We start from the raw sequence: 24683 nt of genomic DNA on the forward strand, positions 1-24683 counted from the left end.
TTAAGTATAATCTACTTCCTTGTGAAAGGACGTCTATAGATCAATAAATACTAAACTATTAATACACTTCTTGATAGGCTAAGGGAAATGAAAAGCCCAAATGGCAATCAAGTTTTCAATACTTCACCTACCAACATTAAAAGAGAAGCTTGTATTTTGCATTATCTGAGTACCTAATGAGTACTGCTTAAAAGGAAAAAACTAGCATTATCAGAGCTTTACATGAATGATCTGTTACATGAGCCACATGATTCACGAACAGCTCTTTATACTGAGGAATGTAACTGGTTAAAATTATTCTAAGATTGGTTAAATTTAAGATCGATTCAATGTCTAAAAGCCACCATTTTCCAGCAAGGTAAAAAAGAACACTTGGCATTGAAAATCCTCAACATTTTAAACACATACTCTATCTCCTTTCAGGTTACTGGTCAAGAATTCTTTCCTGAGGGCACAGGTCAGGTACTGTTCTAAGTCCTGGAATAAACTAATCAGTACTAATATATTGGGTAGTAGGAGTATGAAATCAGTCCAGTGACAAAAAAGATGAATTGCAGGCCAGAGTAGTATTTACTGGCTAAACCTAACTTAAAAAAAAGAAAGGCAATTGACAGAAAACAGGATTTGAAAGAATATGAAAAATAAAACAATCTACATATAAAACTTTAATTAGAACTCCACAACTCTGCATGTGTCCTAACTTTAGTTTGTTATGATTGGTTAAGACTCTCAGTGGCTCTCAAGATATCAGCTTTATTTGAAACTCTGGGGAACACATGTGAAAAAAATATGTATCAAATTTAGCTGCAATGATAAGCAATAAGGGGCTGCTATAATTAAGGAAGACTGACTAGAAGCTACACTTTGTAGAAACAGCCATTATCAAAAATTATATTGACTTCCAAATCCAAGGAATTTTTAGTGGGAGACCCAAAGTGCTTGAGGAAAACATTCACCAAATACTGTGCTTTTTTCCTGTTACTTTGACCTTACTGATGTCTTCAGATTCTCTTAGTACCTAGCCAGTATCTCAAAGATGTTTTACTTGTAGGTATGCTCACTGAATTAACAGATGTAATATAGTATTAAAAATACTTGGAATTCGTTATAGAAAATCACATCTGTGCATGTGAGGGGAAGGAGGAGTGGGGACATCTTTATAAATAATACATGTATGTATATAAACCCACATCTAGATATTTAAGAAAATTATTCAGGAACTTATATAAAGGTTCTTTAAAATGAATATTCTGCCTTTCAACTGGCTGACCCTTTCTCATTTCCTTCAAGTATATTATACATGAGTATTTAGTACTGTGGGCTCCACAGATCCCAATATAGAGCATAAAAGGGGAAATATTTATGAAAAAACACAAAGGTTAGAGTAAGGATATTCCACAGAATATAGGCAGATACAAAGTACTATTACAAAGAAGTACATGACTATATTTAAGTATTTGAGACATCCAGAATCCTTGGTAATTTATCTTTTTTTGAATAGAAAAATGTATATAATATTTAAATCAGCAAGAGAAAGTCTCATGATGAGAAGTATCTTCTGGAAAGATGTTTTCTTCTAATTAAACATTTTACTCAATCATTTTCATTTAGAAACTGTGGCTTCCTAAATTATTTCACTTCTATGCACCAATTCAGGACATAAGCATTAATATCACTCCTTGTACCCTTGCTTACTTATCAGAGTAACTGAGAAGCAGCATTATCCCTCCCTTGTGTTGAATAAATAAATCCTAACATGCAAACACACCCTCATCTCCAGGTTTTTCTCTTGGTCAAAGCAGAAGCAGCACAGCAGAGCCACCTTCAATGTCAAACTTTCTACAAGCTTTAGGGACAAGAACTTAAGTGTTCTCTAGTGGAAGGTGGAAACTGGGAGAAGGAAAATACATATTTAAATTATAAATGTCCTCAGCCTCTCTATGACAATCAGTTTTTCTAAGGAAGCACCCTAAGAAACAGTTTTAATAGGTGATAGGAAGTAAATGTGTCTAAATGCCTTTCTCACTGATGAAATGTGTTGAAGAAAAAACAGGAAATTAACAGTTCTGCTATACACTGGCCACCAAATGATGACGACCAAATAGAAAGTTTCAACTTCATCTATGAGCTCAAGACTTTCCATCAAAACCTTAAGCAGAAAGAGACTATATAGCACATTTTAAAGGGCTGTGAAAGGCAAAGTCCATTATTTTACAGAAACAAACTAAGAAGTCCATGGTAAACCTGCCTGAATTACTAAGAGCTGCAAGATTAAGCAGCAAAGGAAAAACACAAAGATTAATGTGGTGAGCAAATACCCATTTATCTAGTAAAACAAGGGGAGTACAATTCCCTAAGAGAAAGTGACTGATTCCAAAGTACACTTCAAATGCTGAAAACTACATTCAGCCATTTCCAAAGGTATTTAGTTACCAATATGAAAGTATAGCAAAAGCATTTCTAAAACTGGGAACTCGTTTCTTCCTATATAAAGCAACCAAAATTGTGGTCACAGGAAGAATTCCACTGAAATTTGTAAAACTCATGAAAATTGTGGCTCATGGAACTTGGAAAAAGAACAACATGTATATAAACCTAAATGTAATGTTTTGCACTACAATGTAAAAATTGAGCTCCTTGGGTTTACATTCCTCTGTTACCTGTTAACACTACATGTTCTTTGTATCTTTTATTTTTCCAGGCCAGCAATCTCAGAAAGTATATGACCACCTTGCAGTATTCACAGTGAAGCACCATGTGATTAAAGCGCCTGTCTCATCTTCATACAGGTAAAATCAAGTGTAACAGAGGGACTTCAGGGTTAAAGGAGGGAAGGACGGTCTTCCACACTTTTAAACAGTCTCTTTTCCAAGGGTCTGGAGTTTAATTAAAAAAAAAAAAAAAGCTTCTGGACCTACCACTTAAGTTTTAATTCAGGAATGAATTCAGAATTCTTCCTGCACAGCTGCTTATTGTAAATGCTTCAGAAGCTGAGAAATCTCAATGTACTCAGCTAGTTACTGCACTCCAATGAAAAGCTTACCTTTCAGTGTAGTTATACAATTGGGTTAAATTAAACCCCATACAACAGAGTAATTTCCTCTTAACATTTTCACTAATACAGAAATGAAGACCACTAATCAACTAGCGTCTGTCAGTCAGTGCGGCTGCACAACTGCCTGTGGGGAAAGCGTCAGAGAAGCTGAGTGCGGTGAGCATGTTTTCCCCTTTAATGTCGTTAGCGAACTTCAAGGGATCAAACCCGTATCGTGTCAGTTCTGTAGCAAAGAATTCAGATTCTAATTCTGAATACAAATACATTTTAAGAAACAAAACTGAGGGCCACACCAGCATATACACGTGGACAGAGTTTCACTTTTGTATTCTGTGCATATCGTATTTTAATCTGAAGTGTTTTATACTTGTATTTCAGGTTATATAGTTTTTGGACTGGACTTTGTGTTTCCACAAAAAGAAAAACCGACTGTTTTTCCACCTTTACATTCAACCTACCTGCCCATAGTTGTCTATGCCAGTTACTAATCTATTTAAATTTAATAAATCAAAAGCTGTCCTTAGGGATTGGCCAAGTGTCGTGAGTCCTTCGGCCTGAAGGTTTTTCAGTTCATTCATAAACGTTGCGTGGTTTTCTTTCCATCCGGCCTGAAAAGAAAAATGCAAGAAGCCCTTTTTCATCCTGCAACGCCGTGGGCACGGGGGCAGCCGTTCCCACCTGCGGCTCGCCGGGCAGCCACCCCACTCCGGGGCTGGCTGGGCCGGGGCGGCCGGAGCGGACCTGCGGCTCCGCGGCCCCTGGCGGCGGGCGGCCTGAGCGCTTCAAAACTTGCCCGGGAAACGCACCTCCCGGCCTGCGCCCAGGCCGCGGCGCGCGGGGCGGCGAGGCCGAAGTGCGCGCACCTCCGAGCCGGCCTCCCCGCGCCTGGGCCGCGGCCCCGGAGCGCACGCCCGGCCGCCGTCCCCGCGCGGGCCGCGGCCTCCCCACAGTGCCTTGCAGCCGCGCGCGCCGCGGAGGGGAAGCGGCCGCCATGTTGGCCGCCGCGCCGGCCGGGCCGGGAGGGGCGCCGCGCCGGGAGGGGGCCGCCCGCGGGTGGGGGAGGGGCCCGGGCCGCGCGGGGGGCGCGCGGGGGGCTGTTACCTTGATGGCGTAGGGCGGCTCTTCGAAAGTGACCAGCATGTACCTGTCTCCTCGGCTGGCGGGGTCCCGGGCACGGAGCTGCGGGGGGCGCGGAGGGCAGGGCGGGCGGGAGAAGCACACGGCCGGGTTACAGGCCAAGGGGCGCCCGCGGCCCCGCCGCCCCCGCGGGCCGCCCGCCGCCCGCGTGGGGGAGGGGCCGCCGCCAGGCCCCCGCAGCCCCGGCCCGGGCCCTGTCGGCCGGTACCTTCATGAAGGTCTCCACCGCGCCTTTGGCCGTGTCCAGGTAGGTGGTGCCCAGATGGCTGCGCTGGTTCATGGAGGCAGACGTGTCTATCAGGAACAGCAAGATGGGCATAGTGCTGGCCGGGGCCGCGGCCGCGGAGGCGGAGAGGCGGCCGAGGTGGAGGCGCCGGCGGCCGCTGCGCGGGGCGGGGAGCGCGGCCCCGGGAGGGCGCCGTCCGGGCCTCCCTCCGGCTGCGGGGACAGTTCCCCCGACAGTTGGGGGGAAACTCCCAACCCGGTCCTCCCCTCGCACCCCGCCTCCGCCGCCTGCCCGCTGGGGCGGGCGCCCGGCCGTCCGTCCGTCGGGCCGCCCCCCGCCTCGGGTCCCGTCCCGCTCCCGGCCCCCGTGTGTGTCCCCGCGGGAGACGGGCCTCTCCCCACCCCGCCCCGGCGCAGGGAGTGGGGACTGGGAGCGGCGGCGAGGGAGTGGGCTGGGGGACGGGCCCCGGGGCTCTGGGAGAAGTTTCGGGGACTCCCTCCGCACCCCGGCGGTGTCACCACTTTCTCAGCCCCTCGCTACTGAAGCGCTTTTCTCTCGCACACTCCGATTTTAATCGGGCAGGGGCTGCAGAGGCTCCACCCACTGACACGTCCTCGATCCACGTGACACACCGCCCCGTCCTCCTACTGGCTCACCCTCGGCCTCTCGTTAGCATATTCAAACAGCTGCGGGGCGGGGCGAGCTTGGAGGCCGTCTCCCGGAACAGTTACTGAGCACGCGCGGAGGCGGGGCGGCGGGAGCGCGCGAGCGGGCGCGGGGGGGGCGAGCGGGCGGCTGCGGAGGCGGCTCCGGGAAGGGGCGGGCCGGTCGGCGGGGGCGGGGTCGGCTGCGAGTCTGCGCCGGTGCCGCCGGCCTCTGCTGGGCCTCGGCCGTGGTAGGGGTCGACGGGCGGGGCGCGGAAGCCTTGCTCCCCCGAGGCCGCCCGAGCGGACACCTCCCCGGCGGCGAGCGAGGGGCTGAGTGGGGCGCGCGGATGGGCGGGGCGGGAGGGGGAGGTTGTGCCCGGGGGCTCCGCGCCTCGCCCGGCCGCCGGCTCGCGGGGACGGGGACAGCGTCGCCCGCGGCCTTGCCGGGCCCCGGGCGCGGGCCGCCCTCCGGGGTCCCCAGCGGAGGAAGGGCAGGCCCTGTGTCCTCAGGGCTGAGGGCGACTACGCCGCTTCGGAAACTGAAGACTGCCTGAAAAACACGTTGCCCTGGGGACTCACACTCCCGGGCCTGTATTCAGGGAGTCCCTCCTGCTCACCTTGCATTTCCATTTTTTTCGTTCTATATTCTGAAATTCTCACGTGCCTACCAGTCGTTAGAGAAATTGTTCCTGTTAACGGTAATAGAAGAGAACATACTTCATAGCACTTTGTAAAAATTTTGAGTTTCATAACTTGAACTATTCCTAATATTTAAGACGACCTCTGACCTGTTGATTTATAGTAAGGCTATTTCAGTAATATGCTCTGTGAGCACCATAGAAGAGTGGGATATTTTTAAGAGATTTGGACTGGAAATACGAAATACAGGTCTTAGATATCCAGTATTTGCTGCGAGCCAGTGAGCTAAAAAATTAGTCCCTGCCTTCAAAAACCTTACGGTTTTTAATAGAAAAATATTACGTAAAATTATTAACACTAGGCAGAAAGTGATTAGACACCAAATAATTTTTTTACAAAAAACTATTACTCTGGGATGATGAACTTTTTCCAGTGTTTCTCAAACTGGGATTCTAGATCTGGAGATAAGAATCAGAGTTATTTGATACTTTAAATTTTTTTAAATTTAATTGGAATATAGCATTGCATTGTAGTCGTTTGTACCAGTTGTAAAGACAAGTTTTCTTTCAAAATGATAATTTACAAGTGAAAGAGATTTTTATAGAATTGAGCTTCGGTTTTCTTTTATCAGTGCTTTTCAACCTGGCCTGTGGACCTCTAACTACCCCTAGGATGTATTCTCTAGAATCCTAAGAATTTCGTTTTGCGTCACTCAGGTTAGAGAAACATGGCTTTAAAGGATTGGTAGAATTTGGATTTGTGGGTAAAGGAAAAGGAGCTACTGGTGGAAAAGTCCTAGACATCAAAAATGTGCTGAAGAAAGGAGGTTTGCCAGTGGCCTGGGGAACAGCGAAGCCCAGCAGGGCTGGAACCCCAGGTACAGGGAGAACAGCAAAAGATCCGGGAGGTAGATCAGCGCCAACAGTGAAGGGCCTTTATTCCAGGCTAAAGATTTGCCTCCATATAAATGAGAGTTTTGAGGTGGGGTTGTCAACGCGAAGCGGTGCTCGAAGAGAAACGAGACTGCCGGGGTAGATGAGCACGCGTCCCGGCCCGACCCGCTGCAGTCACTCAAGATGATTTCCGGTGGAACCACCCTGCTTCTCCTTCCCTGACTGAATGGAGCTGGTCGGCTGTCCTACTAAGGGGAGGTGTGTGGCAGAGCCGGGATTGGGTGCGAAGGTCAGGAGAGCCAAGTCCGATGAGCCAGCCCGAAGCAGGTCACCAGCTGCGATTCTGACGGGCCCTGCGAGCAAAGGCCAGGTTTCCCGTTCAGAAGCCCAGAGGTGCTGAGAGCAAAGCCCTGAGGCAGCACGGGAAAGGAGGAGGAACACAAGGTGGCAAACCCAGGGGCACTGAGAAACCTGGAGCGTTGACAGGAAATACAACTGAAACTGGCCCAGTTTATTCTTCGTGACTGGTTGACAATTCAGCTTAAATCAGAAGTTCTGGGCCAGGAGCTTCATGTCAGTATTGCCCATAGTGCTTAGAAATCCTGTAGCAAATCCCTACACCCAGAGGCGTTCAGTGGAACTGGGCTGGGCCCTGACCACCTCATTTTTTAAAAAGCTCTTCAGGTGAATCTTACAAGTAATAGTGAGTAAGAACTATGTACTTAAAGTGTAACAATATCTATGTGTCTAGGACCTAGCAGTACTCAGTAAATAACTTTAAAACCTCGCATATCCTTAGAGTTACTGCATTTCATAAAGAACTCAGATCAGAGCGGGGAAGAAACTATAAATGTGATAGCAAAATAGACACAGTGGGCTTGTATCATAGGCTTATTTAAGTTGCTTGAATTTGACTATGACAAAAACCAAAAAGGGAAAACCGCGTAGTGCCAGAGATCCGCACTGCCCCCTCGGGGAGCTTAGGCCTTGGAGTAAGCGGGAGACAGGAGACGTGACTCTCCCCTTCACTCAGTCTGTGATTCTAGGGAATTCTGGTTAAAGCAGGCTTACTTTCTAAAACATGGCCCCGAGACGGAAGCCAGCTCTTGCGCCAGACTCAGCTGGAGAGACGAGGAGAGCGCACTCGTGCTGTGCTGGAGAGAAACCAGCTGTGAGCGCAGCAGGAAGATTTTCCTGGGAGGGCCTTGCTCAGAACAGGTATGTGGGAGGAAGCTTGCTCTTGGCCACTGTTGTTAAAGGAATGCTGCCCAAATGCTATGGCTCCAGCTTAACGGGAGTGAGTCAATTGCATGAAACCATCTGAAAGAGTGGTGACTCTGGCGTCAACAATAACCTAAATTGTTGAAATGGAGCTATTCTAACAGAACCAAGAACTGGTTAATTAGATTCATATGTAGGAGTTATCAGTCCTTTTACATTCTTTTAAACCAAGTAAGCAGTGTAATACAGTTTAAAAACAATTATGTGCTATTTACTTGGCTTGTGGTATCTGAGTGTGCCATCTGAACAGAATGATCAGATGAACCTAGTGTTCCTTGTATGTGACCTAACAGAGTTTCTTTTGGCTGTCTTACCATCTCCTCAGCTCTGTTTTCATGCACTAAGATCCCAGTAGTAATGTTGAGAGGTTGAGAACAACAACAAAAAAAGAACCCAATAAGGATGAGATTAGACATGCAAGTATGCTGCAGAATGCATTCAGAGAGTGTATATACAGAGATTCAGTCCTGGTCATCCTGACACAGCAGTCCTCAGAAGAAATGCTACTAGGGACTACCAATGAAAAGAAATAGAAGATTTCAGTATTTAGTATTTCATAGTAGTAGTTGAAGGCTCAGATGATTCCAGGTCAGCCCTGAGAATGGACATACCCAAACTGAGGATAAGAATCATAGATGACCCCTATGTTTATCGCAGCACTATTTACAATAGCCAAGAAATGGAAGCAACCTAAGTGTCCATCAGTAGATGAATGGATAAAGAAGATGTGGTACATATACACAATGGAATATTATTCAGCCATGAGAAGAAAACAAATCCTACCATTTGCAACAACATGGATGGAGCTAGAGGGTATTATGCTCAGTGAAATAAGCCAGGCGGAGAAAGACAAGTACCAAATGATTTCACTCATATGTGGAGTATAAAAACAAAGAAAAACTGAAGGAACAAAACAGCAGCAGAATCACAGAACCCAAGAATGGACTAACAGTTACCAAAGGGAAAGAGACTGGGGAGGATGGGTGGGAAGGGAAGGATAAGGGTGGGGAAAAAGAAAGGGGGTATTATGATTAGCATGTATAATGTGGGGGGGGCACAGGGAGGGCTATGCAACACAGAGAAGACATGTAGTGATTCTACAGCATCTTACTACACTGATTGATGGACAGTGACTGTGATGGGGTTGGGGGGGTACTTTGTGAATGGGGTAGCCTAGTAAACATAATGTTCTTCATGTAATTGTAGATTAATGATAACTAACTGAATGAATGAATAAATAAAAAATAAAAGTACCTTATATACTCTGTAGATGAAAAGGGCCCTTCATTCTCTCTCATACTTTTGCCTGCCCCATCTCTGTCATTCCTGTTTCTCCCTTAAAGATATTTAATAAAATTATTTGGTATTTTGCATTATAAAAGTAAATATGTTAACTATAAAATATTTAGAGAGAAGACAAAACTAGCTAAATAAAAACAATTATTTCCTTAAAAAAAAAAATCATAGATGACCAGTTTCTCTAGCAAAAGAGCATGAACATTGCAGTAGTTCTTTCCATTAACGTTAATTGCACACCTACTATGTGACAGGCACTATGGTAGGCCACAGAGAGTTTATAACCTCATGGAAAGACTGAAGACAGATAAGCAGATAATGCAAATACACTTCATAAGTCAGCAGGCTTCAGACATAGTAAGACCTGTCTGAAAGGACAGTTCTGAAAATGTGGGGTGACGTGCAGTATATCATCGATTCTGAGGCCACAGAATGCCACTCTAAGAAATGCCATTGTTCTTGAACCTCTGAAAGAAAGAAAAGCTCTAATTAAACTATGACACAATGCTTTCTTATCAATTAGAGTTTTCCACACTGTATCGAGTTCTACCGACCAGGAGCATTGTGATACAATGTGTCATAACAGAATACTGCCCTCCTGTCTCCAGCATCTCCCCCCAGACCAATGGCTTCTGTCCCATGAGAGTCTTGCTGTTGGCGCTTTCTGTGTCCTACTAGAAGGCCTCAGTGACAGGTCTTCAGACCACAACCCGCTTTTAAGCGGGTGGTTGACTGAAATGTCTAGGGCTTGCTGCTGTCTAGTGCCACCAGGAATAACCATGTACAGGCTGTGACAGCTACAACACAAACTGCCTTCTGGTGACAGCATTGTAAGATGCCATTACTGCAAGTTGACTTCTAATTTTAGAGATGTTAAAATAGAAGAAATGTACACATCAGAATTGGGAAAATACCATTTAGTGCTCGTAGCTCTTAAAGTAAGCATCATGAGAACATACGAAGATCTCCCTGAGCACCGAGGGCAGACAGTCGACCTCACGGGTTAGTGACAGCGGGACAGAGGGGAGTCAGGACAGGAGGCTGCAAGGCTGGGCCACATCTTACGGGGGTTGCGTGCCCAAAGATGAGATTCTGAATTTTATCTTTGGGCAATAGGGAGACTAAGCTTTTGCGCAAAGGAGTGCTATAATCAGATTCTCATTGTAGACAATTTCTGTAACAACTGGGAAGATGGATTAGAATGGGAAGATAGTGGCAAGAAGACCAAGTAGGCAATTCCTGCACTAACCCAGGGAACAAGTAGGAATCCCTGTGGAATTGGCATCAGGGGAGGGAAGGAGAGGGTTGTAACTGGCATGGAGGTGACAGAATCGGTGAGTAGATGCAGGCAGAATCACAGTATTGTGAGATTAGATTCATCTTGTGTCATGTAAAGTGAATATCACCAAACTACTGGTAACCATAAATTCTAATAACCAATGATGTTTATTTAGTCAAATATTTCTTGAGTCTCTAGTATGTACAGGAGCTGGGAATTTAGCAGTGAAGAGAATGGAGGAAAATACCTTTTCTTAGGAAGTTTACATTCTAGTCGGAGAGGCAGGTCCCTGAAATCTACTATCATGCCTAAATTTATTCCAGAATCAAGTTTTCATATAATATACCAGCAACGAATAAAATGTATGTAAATAAAGGCAACAGCGAGGTTGTTAGGCCAAACCCTAAAAATACTTGTACTATAGTCATCCTTCTAATACAGCTTTAAATATAGGCCAGTCACAAGGGACTGATCCACATAAGAAAATTACATATTTTGGCAGTTTCCCCAAGCAACTAACACTACATTTTATTCCTGGCTACTACATGTTAAATATTTTTTTATTTCAAAGAGTTAATCGAATGTAGAGACAGGTGTTAAAGGCTCTGAAAGTTATATGATTTCCGACTTCAGAAGGTGTAGAGCCTGGTAGAGGAAGTAAGGATACATAACACCAGGCAGAATATAATCAGTACCAGAAGGTGAATGCAAATCAGATCTCTAACTGAAGTGAGAAATTCATTCAAACTAGAGAACAAACAAAGCAATGGAATGAGGATGCATTTTTTCCCTTTAAAGTTTTACAATTTTCTACCTTAAAATTTTCTATTTAACATTATTTGTCAAAAATTTACAGAATGCAAAGGTAACAGAAAAACAAGAATCAGTTTTAATCTCACTTCCCACACGTAGCCCCTGGTAACATTTTAGTACATATGTATCCCCTCCTTTATATTTAAACAAAATTGGCTTTTGTTATATATATTCTTTTTTATTTTGCTTTTTTTCCACTTAATGTGAGCACTTCCTCATTAGATAACTTTATGAAATAACTTTTAACGAATACATAATATTACAACCCCTGGACATATCACAATTTATTTTCCTCTTATTACTCGAGGTTCTGATTATTTCCAGATGTTTTACTTTTATAAATAGTGACACACTGAACAGCCCTATACATAAATCTTTGCATAATTCAACAACTATTCTTTGAACACTAGTTACTGCTCTGGATTTTGGAGATAGATTAGTGAACAAACAGTCCCCAGTCCTGCCCTATGGGAGAGAAGGAGAGACAGTAAATCTGTCAGCTTTATGTTATGTCAGATAGTAAGTGCTCTGGAGAAAAAGGAAGCAGGGAAGACCAGTAAAAAATGGTGGGGCTAAGTGTTCCCCTTGTAAAGCTCTGCGGGCCTGCCTTGGGGATATTGGGGGTTCAGGTCCAGACCACTACAAGAAAGTGAAAATCACAATAAAGCAAGTCAGGTGAATTTCTTGGTTTCCCAGTGTATATAAAGGTTATGTTTACATTATACGGTAGTCTATTAAGTGTGCAATAACATTGTGTCTACAAAAATCAACATACATACCTTAATTAAGCATACTTTATTGTTAAAAAATGCTAGCCATCATCTCAGCTTTCAGCAGGAATAATTACAGATCACCATAACAAATGTAATGATAATGAAAAGTTTGAAACATTTCAAAAATTACCAAACTGTGACCCAGAGACACAAAATGAGCAAATGCTATAGGAAAAATGACACCGACGGGCTTGACTGACACAGGGTCACCACGAACCCGGGGTTTGTGAAGAACACGGTGTCCACAAAGTCAACAGAGCAAAGCCCATGCTACAAAAAGGACTAAAATTCCACTTGGAGTGGAATTTGATAAATGCCAAAAAAGTTCAGAATGCTATGAGGAACATTACCTGGGAGGAGAGGGCAAAATTTAGCCGAGAAGAAGGTAGACACCTGGGAACTCAACTTGGCAAAGCCAAGAGAAAAGAGAATTTCGTGAAGAAGAATGTGTTTTCTCAAAAGTTAGTGAAACATGAAGTGGAGACTGGACAAAAGCCGTTCATGGAGAAAGCCATTGTGGACTTTTACTAGGCTCTTGTTAGTGGAGTATAGAGACAGAAGCAGTAAGGTAAATCAGATCACCAAGGAATGTAGGGAATGATTGAAGACAGAGAATACAAACTTCTTTTTGCACTAAAAAAAAAAAAAATGGGATTGTAGCTCAAAGGACCAAAGAGAACCTTTATTTCAATGGAAAGGAAAAACCCAAACATGTTTTTAGGTAGAGAAAGCACAGGGAAAAACGGAAGGTGAGAGAGGGATGGCAGCCCTCAGGAGGAGGACAAGGTCAAGAGCACAGGTGGGAACATCAGGATGTGAAGGAAGGGGCCCTGACTTTTCCAAGATCAGAAATGATGACAAGAATATGACCCATGCCTTGCACAGTGCCCAGTGTGAAGGTTAATCTTACGTGTCAACTTGACTGGGCCACAGGGTGCCCAGATGTTTGGTCTAAGATTATTCTGGGTGTGTCTGCGAGGGTGTTTCTGGATGAAATTGGCATCTGAGTGGGCAGACCGAGTAAAGGGGATGCCCTCCCCCCAAAGTGGTGGGCCTCGCCCAGGGCAAGACCTGTGTATGGCAAAGAGGCCCACCCTCTCAGAGTCAGAGGGACCCTCCTGCCACCCACGCGCAGACCTGTGGTCTCTGTCTGCCTTCAGACTCGGGCTGAAACCCTGGCTCTGCTGCGTCCCTGGCCTGCTGGGCCGTGGGCCAGACCCACTCGGCCGGCTCCGCTCCGTCTCCAGTTGGCCGACTGCAGATCTTGGGATTTCTCAGCCTCCATAATCATGTGACCCAGTTCTTTATAATCTCTCTCTTTTTTTCTCTCTATCCTAAAAATTAAAAATAAATCTATGTATAAAAGTGTATGTGTGTATGTAGATATGTCCTGTGTTGTTTCTGCTGGTTCTGCCTCTCTAGAGAACCCTAAATAAAGCCAGTTTACATAAGTATCTAATGGATGTTGAATGACTTAGTCAATCTTAGAGAATGCGGAGGTGGAAAGGATGGGTGCTGAGGAGGGCAGCGGGAAATGGGCGGCTGCCCAAGCTGACCAGCGAGACGAAGGCCAGGGTGAATGCCCCAGGGAAATCCCCCGAGTGCCAGTAGGGGACAGCATAGACGAGCAAGCAGATCTTCTGGGCTTTTAACAGGCCAAGATCCTGGCAGGCAGGTGGTGAGCCTACGTCTAGGAGATTCAGCAACATTCCTGAGGTGGCCAGAGCTCTGAGTCAGGAGTGTGACAGGAAGTAACTGGCGAAGACCAAGTCGTTTGGCATCAAGTAAATGGGAAGAAAAGAAAAATGTCATTGCCCCTGCTTGTGCTCTGCTCGAGCCGCCCGTGATCACTTAGTCTTCTAACATGCAAGCCAAGTGTTTTTCCTTTTTGAGAGCAGGAAGAGGAGAGCAGGTAATATTGATAACATAGTCCAAGGTCACAAAGCAGAATTGAACTGGAATCTGGGCAGGAGTTATCAGTGGCCCTCCATGGGAACTGGGGCTTAGGAACAGGGCTTCCAGTCCCTGTGAAGATGGTAGGAACGGGGTATCTAGCATGGAAATGAGGCAGAGACTCGGGCACAGAGGAACATACAGGGAGACAATTTGCTCGTAAGATCAACGTGAAGGGTAACGTGAGAGCTTCTAGGATGTCAGTGAGAATAGACTATTAATATTCAGTTCACTTGTCTCCAAAGATGCATGTTCTAAAACAGCAGAAACATAGTCCAACATCTTACTGTGCCATGTCTCGTAGGGCTGATAGATGAGGGGACCTAGGAGCTCCAATGACATTCACGTAATTCGCCAGGTCAACTGATGCTCCTCTTCCCCCTCTAAAACATGCCCACAGTGTGGTACACACTCAAAACTAGTAGGGTTCCCTTCAATGCAACTGTGGACGTCTGCTCCCACTACAAGTTCCATGCTTGTGGAGTGTATTGTGTTTTTCTCCAAGCCCCTTTATAGCAATAGAACTTGTAATGATGTTAATTAATGAAATATTGTTTAAACCAATGAAATGTGGAACAAGTCATTAAAGAAACTGCTGTCAAATTAGGAGTGAGCAAGAAAACTCCAAAAGCCTAGAAAAGGAAAAAAATCTAGAAGGATTTTGTATTTCAAAAGATTGACAAGTGAAATAAATTTAGAAAGTTTAAGGTATGTAGCATCATTTTTTAAAATTAAAGTATCATTGATATACAATCTTAGGAAGGTTTCACATGAACAACCTTGTGGTTTCAACATTGACACATATAATCAAGTCCTCACCCCCCCCACTGCAGTCACTGTCCATCAATGTAGTAAAATGCTGTAGAGTTATTGTCTTCTCTGTGTAGCATCATTTTTTAATGTCTGTAATTGACTTTTTCAATCTACCATCACTTGCCAGTTTGGAAAGAAAGCTTTTACTCTACTCTGTATTGTACTTGTCTAGCATTTTTGTTCATTCTTTCTAAAAAAGCAAAATCTGTCTAGAAAACCAAAATTCAAGACCAGAGTCTATGTTCTTTTCGTGACTCCATTCAACACTTTCATGTGAAACCTCAATGTACAGTATCAATGCTACCGTCTGTTTAGACTATTCCTCTAAGTCTTAAGGAGAGTATGGTCCCCATGTATCACATTTTCTACTGGGGACATTTATGGCTCACTAGTGTTCATAAATTTACCAGGACTTACGCATTTGGGGGCCAGGTGGCTGCTGCCATTTCAGGATGGGCCAAACATGTACAGTGTTTTAATAGTTCCTCTGTAAGGAATCTTAGAAATAATCGAGTGCAATTTTCTTGTATTAAAAGTAAGTATTTGGGTTATTAACAATAAGAATGTGCAGACTTGTGTCAAAGACACTTACTTGCCCAAGGCAATTGAAATAAAATTAAGGGAAATGTTTAAATAGTTCCTAACATTGCGTGTTCCCCATGATATATAACACTTCCAAGGTTCTCAAACCAGTTGTAAATCAAATCACTAATGACTCTGATATCTATATATCAAATTACTGTCCCATTTCCCACCATCTGGGTTGCCTCCTCTCAGACACTGACTGAAAGGTCAACATTTTCTTTGCAGGTGAATCAGTTGGGAGTTGCAGTCATCCCTGAGTAAGAAGCCTGCAAACAAGGGTTATTTTTGTCATGTGTGTCAGTGGTAGGCAGTCTAGGCAGGCCTCATTTGTCCACTTATAATGTTGTAAGAACATGAGACTTTGTGTTTTCCTGTTCTGCCAGTCTTAATCTGTGCTCATCAGCTGGTGATTAGCTGCTTCACCTCAAGTGTTGTAGGTCTGCTTTGGTACAAGTAATAGGAAGAAGAAAAGAAAGCCTGTCAGCTGAGCTGGCCTTCCTTAAAAAACAGATTTTCTGGAACCACTCCTAATATGTCCCCTTAAGCCTGATTGGCCAACCTGTGTTACACGGCCACTCCTATCTGCACGGTGGCTGCACTGTGTCGGGAAGGCCGCCAGCATGTAGCACTGGGGGGCTGCGGCCAAGGTCAGGAAGAGCGTGTGGGTGGCGCCTGGCCCTGGGAGGTGCTGAAAAGCTGGTAGCTCTTATTTGTTAGAAAACAATGAAACTAGTGGTGATGTCTCCAAATTTCTTCCGTAGTAATTATGAAAAGTATTTTCAGACATGTAAAGAACTAATTATGATAATAAAATAATTTTTAGTAGAAAAAAATTTTTACTAAACTCTGCTTGGCACTGAAATATCAGGGTGGCAGCTTTAAAAACTCATTTGATTAACCAGATTATCATTGGACAACAGTCTATCATTTATGAATGTGCACTGCAGTCTCAAAATTTTTCAATATAAATGACCTTTTTCTCCATGTTTTATGAGTTGGAAACTATTTGTCTATTGTACTTAATTATCATGAACAATATTTTATCATAACTAAAGGGTGTTCAAATTGGTGACACCATGTTCAGAAAATAACATCTGATGGACCATTAAAATATTGCCACAAATATGTATTAGTATTATTCATATATTGGTAAGTAAGATCTTGTCCTTCAAAACATGGAGATCATTAGGTTTCTGATTTCACCTGCAAGAATTCCCAGTTTGCTATAGGTGTTAGTATAAAAATGGCAATACCAGTAGTTTTATGTAAGGTACTTAATTTTGTGGAATGACAAGAAAAAAGATGAATATGCATTTTATAAGAAAATTGACCATTTTTCACATGAAAAATTTTAAATATTAGCAGAATTTCATAGATATAAAAATACCTAGATCTAACATCCGCCTCCTACATGTGACACATCATGTACCCATCAAACCCCATGATAAAACAAAACATTGAAGCATGATCCAATATTGTGTTAAGTGAATTTTTATTAAATAGACTGTTGTAAATAAGTATCTTTAAAATTAACTAAATATGAGAGGTGTGTGTGCTTGTGTGTGTCATAAAAGGAAGGGAACTAATCATTTTTAAAGTCCATTAGGAATCATTATGCTTAGTGTTTTGCAAATGCTCATATCTTTCAGTTTTTACAACTCTAAACAGTCATCACTGCAGTGGGCGAATGACGTGGGAGGGAGACGACCTTGCTGGGTAGGGCCAGCACCCAACAGGGCTCTGCCTTGGTGTCCACCAGGCTCTGCAGCTATATGCTGACACCCTGACCGGGTTATTGTCTCACGAATAGGCTTAGCCCCCTAGTTTTTCATGGAGCAACCAAAAGATAAGCCCAAGACAAAGAGAACTGACTGGACTCAATACTCAAGATCCAGGGCATCTCCCCATTTTAGGAGAGTGCAAGCAGTCACCAATATTTCAAGTAGATCAGGAGGGTCCAACGTGTTTCCTTCAGTACGTGAACCCCAGGATTTTAGCATGACATACAGGCTCTTGGAATCAATTCTATCACCCAGCCTCCCTCGCATCCTGTGTTTGCTGGTCTTGGGATGGGAGCAGAGTGATGTATGCTCTTTGGGGCTGTAAATTTAAGGGGAAAGAGCATGTATCTCCCCACCTTTTCTCCATTTTGCTGCTAAACGTATCTGGACATCTTGATGTCCATGATGACAAGGGCCACACTCAAGGACAGCAGAGTAGTAAGACAGCAGAAGCCAGTGTTCTGGCCACTGCAGAGCTGCCATATGGCTTTGGACCGCCTGCACTTACGTTCTAATATTGTTTTGTGTCAGGACAGCCAAACAACAGCAGAGAACAGGAAAGTCTGTCAATTGTTTAACAATGAAGTTTTTCAGAAGTACCTTAGGTTTAAACCCATGGACCTAATCTATGCTTTCCCCGAGGAGGCACCAGCCTTGGTTCCAAGCTGTGACCTCAAGATTACTCCCTTCCTGTATGGCCACAAGTGCTGAACACTGCCCCAGCCAGCTGCGGGAACAGAGCCCCCTTCTGCGGTCTGACACGGGGCCATCAGCTCCAACACAGGCCTCCTAGAGCCTTGCCTAGAAAAGTTTGATCATGTGGTGGCATATGTGGTCACTCCTGGCTTCCGATGGAAGTAAGAACTGGAGACTTAGACGTCAGAGACCACTACACTACAATGAACAAGGGGCACCCTGTCTGACCCTAAAAGCCACTGAGATGACCACTGACTCAGTGCTATGCAGATCTTTCTCTGGCGAGTATGAACTTTAGCCTGAGATCAGCATTTACAAAACTCCCTGTGCTAACATGAAGAATGACTTTATTATGAGATATCACTCATTCTGGGTACCATATGCACCCTGTAGATTTTCTCAATACTGCAATAATTCCAAGACCAATAAATACATTCTATTTCTGTTTCTCATTTTCTTGGTATTTTTTTTGGCTGTGATAAAATATACATTACACATAGTTTACTATTATAACCATTTTTAAGTACACAATTCAGTGGTATTAAGTATATTCTTGTTGCCATGCAACCACCACCCCTCTCCATCACCAGAACTTCATCATCCCAAACACAAACACTGTATGCATTCAGCACTGACTCCCCACTGCTTCCGCTTCCTATATCTTGGCGACCACTATTCTACGTTCTGTCTCTATGAAACTATTCTAGGTGCCTCATATAGGTATGAGGAATGATATCATACAATATTTGACTTCCTGTGTCTTGCTTATTTCACTTAGCATGATGTGTTCACGGTTCATCCGTGTTGTGACACGTGCAAGATTTCATTCCTTTTGGAAGCTGAATAACATTCCATTGCATGGGAAAACCACATTGCTTACCCATTCATCCTTTGATGGATATGTGGGTTGCTTCCATCTTTTGGCTACCTAAAACCTTTGCTGCTGTGAACAACTGGGTTCTATAAGTATCTGTTCAAGTCCCTATTTTCAATTATTTTGGGTATATATCTAGAAGTGGAATTTGCTGCATTATGTAGTAATTCTGTTTAATTTTTTAAAGAACCACCATACTATTTTCCACAGCAACTGCACAATTTTATGTTCCTATCAGTAATGTTCAAGGAATCCAGTTTCTCCACATCCATGCCAACATTTATTATTTTCTGCTTTTTATTCTTTATGTAGCCATCCTAATGGGTGTTAAGTCATATCTGCTTTTCATTTCTAATGTCCTCAATCTATTAGAATTTCAGAAACCCCTTCCAGTCAGTTCTAGTGTAACTCTTTTAGCCCAATGGCATTCCTTGACAAAGTAGTTAATGGAGGAGTCAGGTGTGGGATGGACTTTCAAGGTCACCTTGTCTACTGGTTTTCACACTTCCTTCCTCAAAGCTCCTTCCCCAGTTTTCAACCAAACTACTTCTGACTCTGACTTCATCCATTTTACATAGTATGTGTCCAGGTAAGTTTGTTTGGTAATAGAGTTCCTCAGCTTAAAAGATTGAAAACTTAGATCCAACACATATTCTCTAAGGTTCAGAGAGACCACGTGACTCTCCCAAGGCCTTCCAGCAAGGCAGCAGCAGAGGCAGGATTTAAACAGGAATCCAGTGAGGCAGGAAGTATGCCTGCTGCAGTCTTGACACACGTTCTTTCGATTACTCATTTCCTCGACATGTATCACACACACAGTCTAACTGCAAAGGAGAATTCACTTTCAGAATAGACTGGTTGGTCTTGATCCCCCACCAGTTTGATGAGGAGGATGGTGAGGAGTCAGAGGAAAGAGATCTGCTCTGGTCGCCTTTAACAAACATCACAGAGCTGGGGTCATACAGCACACAGGCCTCCCAGACTGGCTCCTTTGACTGAGGCATGTGTACCTAAGATCGCTCCATTCCTTTTTCACTAGATGATAGCCCATTTGTTTTTAGCACTGGATAATAATAGTCCACTGTCTAGACGGACCAGGTTATTTATCCATCGCCTATAAAGGGCATCTTGGTTGCTTCTAAGTTTTGGCAATTATAAATAAGGCTGCTATAAACATCTGTGTTTGGGTTCTCATGTGGCCGTAGGTTTGCAACTCCTCTGGGTAAATACCAAGGAGTGGAGCCAGATGGCTAGACTGTATGGTAAGAGAATGTTTATTTTTGTGAGAAACTGCCAAACTGTGCCATTTTGCATTTCCCCCAGCAAAGTGCAAGAGTTCCTGTTGCTCCACATCTTCACTGGCATTTGGTGCTTTCAGTGGTCTGGACTGTGGCCATTCTAATAGGTGTGTCGTGATATCTCATTATTTTAATTTGCATTACATTTCATTTTTAAATTATGTTTCCCAGCTTCTTTATAGATATGTTCTGGTTTGCAAAACAAAAATAATACTGTAAAAGAATCTTCGACAACATGATTCAACAAAAGGTAATGTTTGATTGTTGTTGAACCTAACTCAATAGCAGAACGGTAGACATTAAGTGTTTAACCACGCAACATCCCTCCAGAACTTTGGCATCTGGATCTTAGGCTCTGTCTTCATTCCAAGGCCTTCCTTTGACCTAGCAGTTTCCCTGTCAATATAGTAGACCTCACCTCCCAGTTCCATTAAGGCTGTCAAGCTAGAGTCACTTTATGTTCAAGTCCAGCTCTGCTGCTGTTGGCTGCGTGAACTGGGATCACTGTCGCCCCCATCTAGAGCCTTAAAGCCTTGCGGCTTGGCTGCCTGACCGATCCAGCCACCACTCCAGCCCGGCCTCCCCGCCTCTGCAGTCAGCCATACAGAACCACCAGTGAAAATTTGCACAACGATGAATGAGTGACTGGATCCTGCACACCGATGTGCAATCATCCTGGTGTCTGTGAACAGCCACTCCACCCTAAATTAATGCTAATTTTAATGTTCAAATCAATGGTAAAAATATGCTTGTTTCATTTACACACAATTTAAAATTCTCCCTACACTAAAAAAATAAAAAGAATCAGTTTTCAGTACTTTTCTGAAGTCCCTCTCCCATCTCCTGGATCTGATGTGGGGACAGCTGGTTCTATAACTGGAGTGCCTGGGAAATTCTAAGGGTCAACAGCAAATTTTATACTTATTTGTTTATGAATCTACATGGGGACTCTTCTCATTGTTCCTCCTAATTCCTAATTAGGAATAGGTCTGGGGGAAGGAGGAATGTAGCAACAGAAAGACCTAAGTCATGCTTATATTACATATATATTTTTTCTTCCTTGTTTTTTTTTAATGAAATATAATTGGAATACACTAGTTTCAGATGTACAACATGAGTTAATATTTACATTATTATGAGATGATCACCAGAATGTCTAGTAAACATCCATCACCACACAGTTACAAAATTATTTTTTTGTGTGATGAGAGCTTTTAAGATCTGCTTCCTCAGCAACTTTTGCATAAACAATACAGTATTGTTAACTATAGGTCCCCTGCCTCTCTTTTTAGTATAATTCTTAATGCATTTTGATATCTAAAATGACGAGTGTCTTTACTTTCTTGAAAGACTACATTATCTTTAATTTTTAACCCAACTCTTGCTTCACAAAATGTCCACTATTCTTACATGTTTATGCTAAATAATTACATCATGGGTCAATATAGAGAAAGGGGATCGAGGGAGAATGGACGTTTAGAATTTCTTTTTATTTCACTTTCCGAAAAGACTGAAAAGGCATTTAAAAATTTTTGAATGGCTGCCTGTAGAGTTAAGACTGACTCTAGAAACCACGACTTCCCAGGTTTGGATTCCAGCTCCATCCTCACGAACTAGGTAAGCTTGGATAAGTTTCCTAACCTCTCTGTGTCCTCAGCAGTATCAGCGGGCTGATATGATAACACTTACTTACAGTCTTGTGAAGACCGACTGAGGAATACATCAAGTTCTTGGACAGCAGGTCCAGGCAGATGGCACATGCTCAGCAAATGTCCAAATACGGGCTCATACCGTCGCCTCCCTAACATAGGCACAAGAACAGAAACTTATGTTTTGGCCATGACCTTATCACCAGCATCTAGAAAACAGCAATAAATATTTGTGGTCAGCTAGGTTCCACAGACATTTAGGAATACTTAGATAACCAGAGATCCAGCGACAGGTGAAAACGGGGCCCTTCTTAGCGAGGTGAAGATGGGCAGGAAGACACTGTTCTCTTCCCATTGTCTCTTTGCACACGCTGTTCCCTCTGCCGGGAACACTCCCAGCCCCACCCCCACCTCCTCCTCGGATTAATTTCTACCATTATGCACACCCTTAAACTCTCAGCTCAGATTCTACACCCTGCAAAACAGCTTTCCTTGTGCCCCAGAACGGGAGGGGGAGCTTGCACAGCTCTGGTGCAAATTCCCATCGTGTTCGTAATGGGTGGCGATTTGCCTGCCTCCCTGCAAACGGGCTAGCCAGAACAACTCGCGGTCAGGACAGTGGACCTCAGCTCTGGGGCCTTCGGGCCCAGCCCAGTGTCAGCTACACTGAATGTGTGCAGTAAAGAAACCACTGATGTTTCAAAAGCCGGACATTTGAACAGCAGCCATGCCACAGCTTAAACAAGCAAAGCCGAGCACAGCACCGCCAACCATTTTGACGTGGCATATAAGTCAAGCCTGACAAAGTCTCCTTTTCACCCTTCCTAGGTAGTAAATTGTTTCCAAAGTCACAGAAAGGAAATAACTTAGTGAAGTGGTGAGACGTGAAAGTAAAATGGCAACGATCACGGCGAGTGACCAAGGAACCGCGACACGGACCCCAAGGAGCCTCCCTGCAGACACCTGCCCGACCGGAGTCATTTTCACGCAGCAGAAATCCTTCTCCTCCTTTACAGAATTAATCCCGCACGGCAGAAGTATTTCATAGGATACCTTTCAAGTGGAAAAGACATTAGAATGTCTGCGTTGTCAGAGGGGAACAATAGATGTCCACCAAGGCAGGCAGGCGACCGGCTGCTCTGGACGGATTAACTTCCATGACGACCCCGGCCGGGTTCAGGGTCACCTGAGCCAGAGCCCGCGGGCTTTCTGAAGACCAACTTCTTGTATCAGTCTTCCGTTCCTCCACTACGCAAGGAAGGCAGGCTTTGGTGAGAATGGACAACCTTACTAAAAAGGGAAAGGTTTCAAATGCCCTTCGCTGCAGGCGACCTTCCAGGTGCTGCTCTGAGTGTGTCTCTGTGCCTCCCCGTCACCCACACAGCCTCCTCTCCCAAGAGCCGGGCCCCGCCTGCTTTCTCCCCACTTCATCTGCAAAGCCTGCTAGACCCGGAGCTGGTGGGGCCATGACCGTTCGCTTGAAAATGGCCTAGAGCTTTAACATGGGCTGTCAGTTATTTAATAGATGAAGTAATCCAAGAAATCCAAGAAAATGAATTCCTGATTTTTAAAGTTTCAGGCATCAACAAGCAAGTGGTGGAAGGGGTTTCTGGGTCTTGCCCATGGCAGCTGTCTGCTCCACCTACTTAGACGGCTTATGTGTCTTAAATCGTAGTTTCTATTTTTTAAAAAAGTCCCTTCCTTCTTCCATAAAATTTGCCTAGGGTTGTAGCCTCCAAAATATTACAACTCCATGCAATGCTTTGAGAGGACCCAGTTACGGAGACATCAGGGCAATCTTTCATCCAAATACTTCATCATGTTATCTGAAACTATCAAAAATGAATCTGGCTACAATCTCTCACTCCCGAAGTCAGAGCAGAAGGAAAAGGGTTTTGAATCTAACAGCTAAAATCATTCTGGAAAACAACCCGTGTTCAACCACATCCAGACAAGATTGCTGTGGGCTCCTAAGATCACCGCCGTGGGTCCATCGTGGGCTGTCTTGCCCCTTTCCAAATTGTTTACAATCAGCCCTCCTTCCCCAGGGGTTTTGGAATGAATCATCAACGTTTCTTTTTCAAGCACACTATTAAATTAGGCCACAGCCTGGAACCACACATTTGTTCTCGCAAGCACTTCTTTCCTGCCGTCAGCTGGAATGGAAACCAGGACTTCGGCGGGCAGCCCTCGTCTCCTGCAAAGCAGCGGCCGGGGCGCCCAGGCCCCCACTTGGGCTGCCTGCACCATTTGAACACATTTAAGAATCATTTTTAAGGGTTGGAGAATTAATGCTAAAATTGGCACAGGCCAACTGAAATTTATATGAAAATTCATAATTTCTTTTAACTCAGAAGCAATCTGTGTCATTCACATTGAGAAAGAGGTTAAAAACAACTTCTTCCTCTGAATCTCAGTCTTACAAAACATGTCTTTAGAGGACATCCACATGTTAAAATAAACCAGTGCTTTTCAAATTCCAGCTTCAAGAACTTAAAGATGCTTTCAGTCCATTTTTAATTTCAGGAAATAGCAATTGTTGAATATAAAAGTAAGTAATTATAATAATGGCTACCATTTAGTGACATTTTTATGAAGATCAGACCTTTAGGGGAGGATGTCAATGAGATGACATCCGAAAACGCACCACTCCTGAATTCACGTGTCCATTTTTTAACGCGGTGCTGTCACCCTGCTAGCAATAAACATAGCATACAAAAACTCCTGTCTTGTGGACTTTGTGTTTCAGGGAGGGTGGGGTGAGACTGATTATAAACAAAATCAATCAGTAAGTATAGGAGGAAAGGATACCGAGAGAACAGAGAAGGAAGGAGACTAGAGTGGTGGGGATGGGGGAGAAGGCAGTTTAAGGAGGAGGAAGGTCACGGAGGAGAGGTGACTGGAGGAGAGGAGGGCTCCGAGCGGCGGGGACTACAGTGCAGGACCCGAGGCAGGAGGACCCGCAGAGCTCGAGGGACCAGCAGGGCCTGTGCGA

General features: G+C 44.1%; 1 protein-coding gene and 1 long non-coding RNA gene across 2 annotated transcripts in view; one reads left to right on the forward strand and one right to left on the reverse strand.

The window, feature by feature from the left end:
- Positions 1 to 4940, reverse strand: part of INTS6 (integrator complex subunit 6) — an 81682-nt gene extending 76742 nt beyond the window's left edge. The window contains exons 1-3 of the mRNA XM_057489196.1: positions 4401 to 4940; positions 4157 to 4234; positions 3514 to 3663 (exon numbers count right to left, since the gene is read on the reverse strand). Coding sequence (XP_057345179.1) covers positions 3514 to 3663; positions 4157 to 4234; positions 4401 to 4511 — 339 coding nt within the window. The 5' untranslated portion in view covers positions 4512 to 4940. The remainder of the gene's footprint in view (positions 1 to 3513; positions 3664 to 4156; positions 4235 to 4400) is intronic.
- A 289-nt stretch (positions 4941 to 5229) lies between these two features.
- LOC130679800 (uncharacterized) lies at positions 5230 to 20222 on the forward strand. Its single transcript, XR_008992749.1, has 3 exons — positions 5230 to 6420; positions 7644 to 7815; positions 15616 to 20222. It is a non-coding gene; the product is annotated as an uncharacterized LOC130679800 (long non-coding RNA).
- Positions 20223 to 24683: the final 4461 nt, after the last annotated feature.

This window comes from Manis pentadactyla, chromosome 2 (assembly GCF_030020395.1).
Source record: "Manis pentadactyla isolate mManPen7 chromosome 2, mManPen7.hap1, whole genome shotgun sequence".
Taxonomy (NCBI): domain Eukaryota; kingdom Metazoa; phylum Chordata; class Mammalia; order Pholidota; family Manidae; genus Manis; species Manis pentadactyla.